General features: G+C 57.1%; 2 protein-coding genes across 4 annotated transcripts in view; one reads left to right on the top strand and one right to left on the bottom strand.

Moving 5' to 3' along the window:
* Positions 1–437, top strand: part of GPHA2 (glycoprotein hormone subunit alpha 2) — a 1206-nt gene extending 769 nt beyond the window's left edge. The window contains exons 3-4 of the mRNA XM_007462032.1: positions 10–194; positions 306–437. Of these exons, the coding sequence (XP_007462094.1) occupies positions 10–194; positions 306–407 (287 nt within the window). The 3' untranslated portion in view covers positions 408–437. The remainder of the gene's footprint in view (positions 1–9; positions 195–305) is intronic.
* Positions 438–614: 177 nt separating this feature from the next.
* Positions 615–9636, bottom strand: PPP2R5B (protein phosphatase 2 regulatory subunit B'beta). 3 transcript variants are annotated; one of them, XM_007462034.1, is made up of 15 exons: positions 9296–9636; positions 8519–8839; positions 8333–8479; positions 7358–7554; positions 6639–6740; positions 6386–6478; positions 6130–6260; positions 4628–4687; positions 4419–4527; positions 3832–3885; positions 3708–3758; positions 3464–3583; positions 2464–2591; positions 2096–2197; positions 615–1411 (listed from the first exon to the last, which is right to left on the bottom strand). In XM_007462034.1, the coding sequence occupies exons 4-15, from the start codon at positions 7493–7495 to the stop codon at positions 1264–1266; spliced, it is 1236 nt and encodes a 411-aa protein (XP_007462096.1). In that variant the 5' UTR covers positions 7496–7554; positions 8333–8479; positions 8519–8839; positions 9296–9636; the 3' UTR covers positions 615–1263. The 3 variants fall into 3 exon arrangements, with proteins under 3 accessions (XP_007462096.1, XP_007462097.1, XP_007462095.1); XM_007462035.1 differs by having other exon boundaries at positions 8529–8839; positions 9296–9379; XM_007462033.1 differs by lacking the exon at positions 9296–9636 and having other exon boundaries at positions 1264–1411; positions 8333–8493; positions 8544–8581.
* Between the last annotated feature and the right edge of the window lie 264 nt (positions 9637–9900).

Raw genomic sequence — 9900 nt, forward strand, 5'->3', positions numbered from 1 at the left:
TTCTTCTAGCCTTCAATGTGACGGTGCGAAGTGACCGCCAAGGCACCTGCCAGGGCTCCCATGTGGCACAGGCCTGTGTGGGCCACTGCGAGTCCAGCGCCTTCCCTTCCCGTTACTCGGTGCTGGTGGCCAGTGGCTATCGACATAACATCACCTCTGTCTCTCAGTGCTGCACCATCAGCAGCCTGAGGAAGGTGAGGGGGCCCAGCTCGGTGGTGCTCGTTGCGGGTAGGGGAGACAGAGGAGATGGGGATCTAAGATGGCCTGAGGAAGGGGACTGGAACAGACACCCACCTCTCCCACAGGTGAAGGTGCAGCTGCATTGTGGGGGGGACCGGAGGGAGGAGCTGGAGATCTTCACGGCCAGGGCCTGCCAGTGTGACATGTGTCGCCTCTCGCGCTACTAGCCCATCCTTCTCCCCCCACCACCCTCCCCTTGGTCAGAGGGTTTAATGTTGGAGTATATCCTACATACCCTGAACCTCAGCAAGGACAACAGCTCCAACCCTGTGAGGAGAGGGGCGTTTCTGCCTCTTCCCCACCTCTGCCTGGCTTCCTAACCAGTCCTTCATCATTTCATCTCCCTCTTTGTCCTAAATAAAGCAAGCAGATCATGAGTTTCTCTCTTTATTAAATCTACCCCCAGCCAGGGAAAGGGGAACAGACCATGGTTATTGTGACCACCCACCCTTGCCCCAGGACACAGGGAATCTTCTGCCTGTGCCCTCACCCCTCCCCCTGCCCAATAAATAAAAAGGGGACAAGGATGTACAGGGCAAGGGAGGGGAGGGAAGGAAGGAAGGTGCACCAGGCCCAGGATAATGTCTGTGTTGCAGGTGAGCTGGGGGAGAATAAATAGACCATGGATCCCATGGTGGGGTGAGGAAGGACCTCCCGCTGGCACAAGGTGGGGCAGGTGAGGGGCCAAGTCCCCTTGCCCTAGGCTGGGAGCAGGGGGTGGGAACCTGCCTGCAGTCTGTAGCCCAGCTTTGTGGGGCAGAGGCAGATCCCCGATGGCAGTTTCCTGGTCAAGCTTGCCCTGGTCAAGTCCTGCCAGGACGGCCTGAGAGTTCTGTTGCCAGGACCCCCATCTCTCCTCCTCTCCCCCCCAGTGGAAACTGCGCACGCTGGGCCAGGCAGGAAGCCCTCCGAGCCCCCTCTGGCAAGACCAGGAGTAGGTGTGTATCTCTCTGGACCCCTGGGCAGGAGGGAGGATGGAGGGACTGACAGCTCTGGGTTTAGCTCCTCCCCTTCTGGGGATCTTTAGCTCTGACCTCCACCGGTGGCCACCTGGGGTGTAAGCCGCTGGAGTGGGGCCTCTTTGGCCCCCTGGGTCCCCTGTAACCGGCGTAGCCGTAGCTCCTCCAGGCCTTGCCACAGCTCCTGACGTTCCTGGGCCTTCTGCTGTTCCCTGGGGAGAGAGGGTGAGGCAGTTCCCTTACCTGGGGCCCCACCTGCAATCCAGCCTACCTCACCACCACCCCACCTGCAAAGAGACTCCACTTAGGGGAGAAGGCACTAAGGAGAGACTGGTCCCAGCCTGTGGTCATGGAGTAAATGGAGCAGCCTGGCCCTGAGAGGCCCCAGCTGAAGTATAGGGTGCTCCATACGTGCAAGAAGTACTTGGGGGGACAACTGGAGGATGCAGGGGATAACTGGAGGATGCAGGGCATAACTGGAGGATGCAGGGCATAACTGGAGGATGCAGGGCATAACGAGGATGCAGGGGATAACTGGAGGATGCAGGGGATAACTGGAGGATGCAGGGCATAACTGGAGGATGCAGGGGATAACTGGAGGATGCAGGGGATAACTGGAGGATGCAGGGCATAACTGGAGGATGCAGGGGATAACTGGAGGATGCAGGGCATAACTGGAGGATGCAGGGGATAACTGGAGGGTGCAGGGGATAACTGGAGGGTGCAGGGCATAACTGGGCTTGGGTGCCCCAGCACTTGGCAAACACAGGGAGAGACTTTAAACATCTGATCAGATGGGATGTGGGTTGTCCTCTTTGGTTCCCTCCAACCATTAGGAACTGGTTTTTTTCTGCTTTTCTCCCCTCTCCCTCCATGTCCAGCCTCCCAGCACTCACTGCTGCTTTTCCAGCTTGTAGGAGGCTGTGAGCTCATCAAACAGCTTCCCATTCATCTCCATGAAGGTCTTGAGCACATTGTAGATCAGAGACACAATGGTTCTTGGCAGGGTCAAGGGAGGGGGTGAGAGATGAGAGCAATTCAGTTGGGTCCCACCTCCCTCTCTGGCATTCTGCCTGTCCCTGTGTCCCAAATACAGCATGCAGCCCTGAACACCACAAGCACTGCCCTCTGCCTGCCCCTTTCACCACCCCTCTGCCATCTTCGGATGCCTTCCCTGATCCTCTCCAGCTAGCAGTAACCCCAGTTCTGGACTGGCTGGCCCTGCCCCAGGTTCTGTGGGTTAGGTCAAGGCCTGGGCACTCACTGATTCCAGTGCTCCTTGGAGACTTGGTAGAGGGTCCCAAACACAGCAGGCAGCACAGTATGGCAGTTGTCCTCAATGAGGCTCAGGATATACTCATTGTTCCAGAAATACAGAGCCCGCTCTGCAACCTGGGGCAGCGAGATGGCAGAGTAGGCGCCTGGCAGTGGCTTCCCTGCACATGCAAGGCCTGGTATCCATCCCCAGCCCAAAACCCAGGGTGCCCTGCCCTCCACACACCCCATCTTCAGGGCTCATCTGACCCACGGGAGGAAGCAACATGGTGAGGTGAAAAGAACACTCGATTGGGAGTCCAACGCTCAGAGGTGAATCCTGGCTCCACTACACACTGGCCACATGACTTTGGACAGGGTATTTAACCCCTCAGCCTCTGTTTTCAAATCTGTAAAGTGGGGCTAATAATAGCTACCTCCATACGGCTGTTGTAAGAATCAAATGAGGTATTCAGTAAACTGAAGTGCCAGAGTCACTGTGAGGAAAAATTGACAACCGCCATGTATGGCTCATAAAAATGAAAGTCTGTACACACATGTAGGAGAACACCAGTTACAGCCAGCCTGGATGGTGTGGAGAAGCCTTGCTGGGCTCTGAAGTGGGGCTAATGAAATCTAAGGCCACTAAGGAAGCGGACAACCATCCATCCCATTCATGGATGTTTGCTACACATCCATTTCAGTTTACGAAATGTGTTTATGCTACTGTCTCTTCGGCTCTCATCACCACCTGTTGGCCCATTCTACAGATAAGGAAGCCTAATCTGACTCAGAGTGGTGAAGTGATTTGCTCAAGGCTCCTCAGCCAGTGGGAGGTGGATCTGAGGCTTGACCCTAGGTCTCCTGACCCGAAGTCCAGCATCTCCCCATTATTGGACCCAGGAAGGTCCAGAGGAGAAACTGAGGGCAGAGGAAGCTGTGTTAGATCAATTTGCCAACCTTACCAGTCCATACCCTGGCTCTCACCCCCACCCATTCCGGCCCCATACCTGGAAATGGGGGCTGGACACACAGCGAGCCACCTGCTTGAAGAGGGGCTCCTGGATCTTCACGAACTGGGAGGGCTCAATGACATCCAGAATCTCTTCCATCTCCCCCAGAAACATCACCTGGGGTGGGGGTAGGGACACAGGGAGCAGCAGTTCCCATCTCCCCTGACACACACCTGCCTGCCCTCTGGAAGCTGAGCCCTCCCAACCTCCCTGTGGTAGACATCAAAGCCCTTCCTCATACCTCCTTCTGGGTACAGGTTTTTGGCCAGTATTTGAGCAGCCCCCGGATCACCTGTGGGAGTTGAGGCAGAAACGAGTCAGACCTGCAGGGGTGGGGGCTTGCCCTTCCCCCCAGAGGTACTCACATGCTCTGTCAAAGTGGCATCCTTCTCCAGGAACTGTACCACACAGTATGCCAGCTGCAGCGGGGCGCGGCGGGGGAGGAGGAGGCAGAGAGAGAGAGGACAGGGGTCAGGAGGGGACCAGGACAGGACACTAGACATTGGCTCATTTCCTATGTCTATTCTCTTAGTCACCAATCATTTACTGACCACCTAGGATACACCAGGCACCATGCTTGGTGTGCAGGGACACAATAATGACCTCACAGGGGAAACATTCCGTAAACTAGTCCTTACAGATTTTACAAAAGGTTTCTTAACCGGAATCTGTATCTGGAAGGAGGAGAGCTCAATCCTGCACAGGCAGGTCGAGCGGGAGGGGGCTGGGAAGTCTTCAGAGGCCAGTGTCTGAGATCGGCCTTAAACGGTCGTGGGGATTCTCTACGGTAGACGGAACAGAATTAGTCAAGAAGGAGGTGAGAGAGGATCCCGTGAGTTCACGCTTTTAGTGTGGCTGAAATCAGAGTGTCAGGCTGGCTCTGCGGGCCCGGGTGGCTGCCCTCACTCTGTCAGGACCTCTCTGCCGTGGCAGGACCAGGCCTGGGCCTTACCTGGGCGTGAAAGACAGACAGCGACTTGACAGAGTGCAGGGGAATCAGGACTCGAACCAGAAACTGCTTGTGCTCAGTCTTCAGGGGCAGTGCAAAGCCGTTGATGATGCTGAGGAGGGGGCAGAAGAGATGAGGAGGGTTGGCATGACTGGGCCTCAGTCCCTCCTCCCAGAACCCTGAGGCTCCAGCTGATGCCCAGAGAGAGTCACCTTCCTAAGATCTCCAGCAGCTCAGCCACGCCATTGAAGTGCTCGAGTTCATAGATGAACCTTTGAGAGGAAGAGAAGGACGCAGAAGGGCTCAAGGCAGTTGGAGCAGGCCCAGTCCTCCTCTCTGTCACCCTGCCTGCCCATCCCCAGCCTGCACATCAATCCAACTCTCTCCCCACCCAGAGGCTGTGCTCCCTTCCCCAAACCCCAAACCAGGCCCCACTGAGATCCACACCCACCTCTTTATTACCCTTCTCAGCCCAGCCACCAGTGCCACCCTGGGTCCCAGCTCAAACCTTTCTTCTTCCTCTTTTTTTAAAATTTTTATTGGGGTATATGGTTGCTTTACAATGTTGTGTTAGTTTCTACTGTACAGCAAAGTGAATCAGCTATACATATACATATATTCCCTCTTTTCTGGATTTCCGTCCCATTTAGGTCACCACAGAGCATTGAGTAGAGTTCCCTGTGCTATACAGTAGGTTCTCATTAGCTATCCATTTTATACATAGTATCAATAGTGTATATATGTCAACCCCAATCTCCCAATTCATCCCACCCACCCTTTCCCCTCTGGTATTCAAACCTCTCTTCTATGAAGCATTCCAACTCGTCTCTTCCTCCCCAAGACCCTAACCCTCATTACCTGGTCCCCATCCAGTCCACAGGCACCTAGCCTGAGTCCTCCACTCTTCATGCCAATCAACCAAAAGAATGACAAACACAGTGTCTATTCTGTGCTACATACTTCTCAAAATTATCCCAGGAGGTAGACCTTATTAGATCCATTATATAGATGAAGACATCAAGGCTCAGCAGTTCAATGAAACTTGCTGCAAAGTTAATAAGCAAGGGATCTAATACACTGAGCTCCTGGAGGAGAGGGATCATGCCTCACCTATTTTGTAGCTAATAACGATAAAAGCTAATGTTTCAGAGTTCCGGCCTTGGTCCAGGAGCTACACTGAGTGCTTTGAAGGCACTGCCTCATTTCAACTTGATGATTATCTCTGTGTAGTATAGTTAACATTCCCCTTCTAGAGACGAGGAGACTAGGAGAGAGCTTAAATAATTTGCCCAAGTTCACCCAAATATTTGAACCAAACTCAAACACAGGCCATCTAGCTCAAGAGCCAGTCTCAACTACAAGGCAATGTGGGTCCCTGATGCCCAGTGGGCATTGGCGCTCAATACATATTTGCAGAAAGAATCTCATTCTTTGGGTCCTTAAGGCCTGGTGTGACACTAGATCCTAGGCCCCCTGAACTGACCTAGTCCCTGCAAACCACTTCATCTCTCAGCCTCAATTTCCTCATCTGTAAGATGGAAATAAATACCCTTTCTCTACTGATCTCACAGGATTTGTATAAGCAAAAATTATATAATATACATTGCCAAGAAAAAACTGTGCCCCCCCAGCCAGAAGCTTTTGCCTCTGTCTTCTCCCCATAGCTCTCTCCCTCCCTCCCCAGGTCCCAGCGGGGCAGGCTACAGGCACCCACCGGAGGAAGATATGGCTGCACTGTTTGCGGATGTAGGCCCGGAGCCCCAGGAACTTTCCATAGACCCTGTGCAAGATGGTCTTGAGGTACTCACGCTCCCGAGGGTCCTCGCTATCAAATAGCTCCAGGAGCTGTGGGACACAGGATCAGGGGTTAGGAAAGAGGCCGAGCCAGGTTGCTTCCATCCTATCCCCACGCCACTCAGAGAGCCTGCCCCTGCTCCATGACACCACCCGGCCTGGGCTCCCCACTTCACCATCAGGACAAACTTTTGATCCACATATCTCTTGGCCACGGAGGGCTGGAAGTCTGGGCTCTCCAAGAAACGCAGAAAAAACTCGTATACCAGCTGGAGGAGGGGAACAGACAGAAAGGTGAGTTCAGGAGCAGCCTCCCCCCTCATCCTGCCCTGTGGCCCTCATCCAACAGTCTGGGGCCTAAGGAGACCCTCTACCCTCTCCTCGGATCTCTTCTGAAACTCAGATCCCTGTCTTCCCCAGCCCTCATACCTGAAGATGTGGCCATGAAGGCTCAAGGTTGGGCTCATCCTCTTCGGGGTCAAATTCAGGGTTCTCACTGGGTGGCAGCGTCCGGAAGATATTCACTGAGATCTGAGGGGACAGAGTCGGGGTTCTCTACGGAAGAACCCTTGAAGGCGGAAACCAGGACGTCCCTCATCCAAAGTTTAATGGGCCTCAGCACCTACCCAAGCAACCAATTCACTCCTTGGCAATCATTACCTGAACATCTAGTTCATGGATAGACCTGGGCCCAGGGTTGGGGACCCAGGGGTGGATGAGATACATCCCTGCCCTCTATCAGGTGCAGTCCAGCAGGGAAGATGAGATGGAAAGTGGTAAGGTCTAAGGACATTCTAAGCAGCAAAAGGGAGATTTCTAGCTTGGGCATTGAGAGAGGCTTCATGGAAGAGGCAGCACCTGAGCCAGGCCGTGGCGATAAGGAACGTGGTGGGAGTGCACACCAGGCCTTAGGAGAACATAAGCAAAAGCGCAGGGTGGGACAAGCCCAGGAGGCACTTGAGTAACCTACACTGGCTGGGTGCTGGGCAGCAGTGGGGCTGGGACAGGGGTTGCGGGGGAGGAAGATGTGGGCCTTGAGGTCAAGCCAAAGACTGTGGGTTTATCCTCCGCACGGGGGCTCCGCAGGCAGGCTTAGGGTTCCCATGGGCAACAAGCCCTCCCCCAGAGGCCAGGTGCCAGGTGCTCACCATGCGGATGATGTCTGGGTAGACAGGCTCAATGAGGACCCCCCGAGTGCTCCCCACACACTCCACCAGCTCATTGAGCGCCGCCCGCTTCACCTCCTTCCCTTTCAGGTCAGCCACACAGTCCAAGAAGTCAAACATCACCCCACACTGGGCCAGCTTCCGGCTCAGCAGCTCATGCAGCTCAGAGGCTGGCACATCTGGGGAGGAAGGAGGGAGCTGAGCCTGGGCTCCAGCTGCCACAGCTCTGGGCAGGGGTGGGCCCTCCTAATCCCTAAGGCAGCCTCCTCTGCCCCCCCATACCCCATGCTTTTGTGCCATTTCCCTCTCCCTGCAGAAAGCAAACAACTTCTGTCCCATCCTCCATTCTTGTGAAGTAAAGGAGCGTCATCTCTTCATCCTAACCTAGGCTCAGAGAACATGATAGCCTGATTTTAAAGCATGGTAACAGACCCTGGCTGCCTGGGCTTTCCACAGGTGCCCAACAGCCACTGCCTCCCTCTAATAGGTGGCACTCTGTTCTAAGAGCCAGAAGTGGGGAGAAGAGCCAGCCCCGAGGACCTCTCGGGTGCCCTGTGCCTCAGCCAGTTGGGCCCTGTAGCCCAGAGTTGGGGGGACTTCACGGTAACTGCAGGGAAGCGTGCTAAGCACCTGCCCCAGGACCCCGGCAGCAGCTGGGCTGCTAGTGGCCTCCTGGAACCCAAGCTGTAGGCCCCACCCTTGGCCCTGGTCTGCCCCCCAGGGTGGCGCCACCTCCAGATGCCCCACCTCCAAGGATGACAGGCCAGTCAGGCCATGCGTCAGCAGAGAGGGTAGAGGGCTGGGAGGTGGCGGTCAGGTGGTGGAGTCCCTGGCCTGGAAGGGGCCGTCCAGACTCCCTCTGATCGAAGCTGCCAGATGCTTCCCACCACCCCACCCCCAAACCTCACTTGCCCACTCCAGGACTCAGGTAGCCCTGGAGCCAAGAGCCGGGCTCACCTTTGAGCAGGGGCAGTGGAATGAGTTCCTGCTGGTTGCTTTGATAGCGGAATTGAGAGGAGCTGTGGGACCGCCGGGGCCGGGCCCTGCGGAGGGAACGGCGGGAGAAGCCGTCCACCTTGTCGGGTGGGGGCACCGGGGACAGCCCTGGGGACGAGGGGGGTCCCCCTTGTCGGGTGGGGGCACCGGGGACAGCCCTGGGGACGAGGGGCTGCCGGGGGTGCTTGCGGGGGGCAGCTTCGTCTCCATGGCGGTCAGGCGGTGGGCCAAGCCTTCAGAGCCCCTGAGCTTCCCTCTGGGCCTGCAGGATGCTGCGTGAGGCTGGGCTGACTAACTTGGGCCCATCCTGTGCGGTGGGGAGGAGCACAGCACAGTCCTGGCCCCCCCCCCCAGGGCCTCTGGCAACTGCCCAGTCCTGGGGAGCAAGCACGGTAGAGAGGAGGATGGCTCAGGTCTCAGGTCCTTCCTGAGGGTCGGAAGAGTCCAGTTAGGGTTCCCACCCTGGCTCTTTTAAAAAAGAAGTCAGGGCAGAGAGGTCAGCAAGAAAGAGACAGAGAGAGCCTGTCAGTTCTTTCAGGACAGCCTGTGGGGCTGCGGCGGAGCGCCCAAGTCTACTTTCCCTCCTACCCTGGCCCAGACCCTAAAGAGAGGTGTAGCCCTCTCCCACAGGAGACAGGGCCCTCCCTTCTCCCGGACTGAAAGGCCCCAGACTCCAAAACAACCCCTCTCGAAATAGGGACTCTCCCGCCAGCCAGACCCTACCTGGAACGGGGACCTCGTTCCTCATCCCTGGCCCCTAACAGAATGGGGCCCCCGTTTCTGCTCCACTAATCCAGTCACCAGGGACTTCCCCAAGAATGAGGGTCCCATCCCCCTGCCCCCCCCACGACCCGCAGCCTGCCCCCCTCAGTTTCTCCTTCCTCGCCCCCAGATCTCATCTGCCTCTCGAGGGGGGCCACTCACTTCTCAGATGCCCAGACTTTGGTCGCCCACCCTCCAGGGGCTGCCGGTGGGGAGGGAGCAGCTGTTCAGGGCTCCCGAGCCGCGGTCCGGTTCAGGGCGCTGGCGCTGGGCGGCGGCGCTCCTGGGTTCTCTCTCTGGCTCCGGGGGGGGCCAGAGCGTGCACCCAGCTCAGCCCCGCGTCGGGGCGCGGGCGCCCGACGGGCTCTGGGCTGGCCGGGGCAGCGCGCAGACCTCTCCTCAAGTCGTGGCACCCGACCCGCGCAGCACCACAGGAGCCCCGGCTCTGTGCGCACCGGCACCCGCCGCCCAGCTGCTCACGATGACATCAAGTCACCTCCCCCAGTCGGCCCGCACATCCCCGCGGGTTTGGGGGCCGGGGGCGGGGTGGGGGGGTGGGGTGCTGCGTCAGGAAGTTCCCGCCCGGGGCAGCTGGGAGATGTAGTCCCTTCACCAATAAAAGCGGCTGCCTGACCAAAGGGGTAATCCCTGCGGGCACCCAGGGACAAGACTGAAGCTGAGCGGGAAGGGGTCCAACTGGCGCTGGGTTCCTGCTTTCTGCACGGGAGACTGCATAGGGAGAGGAAGACTCAGGAGTCTGCACCAGG

The sequence above is a fragment of the Lipotes vexillifer genome, unplaced genomic scaffold (genome assembly GCF_000442215.2).
Source record: "Lipotes vexillifer unplaced genomic scaffold, Lipotes_vexillifer_v1.1 scaffold1129, whole genome shotgun sequence".
Taxonomy (NCBI): Eukaryota; Metazoa; Chordata; class Mammalia; order Artiodactyla; family Lipotidae; genus Lipotes; species Lipotes vexillifer.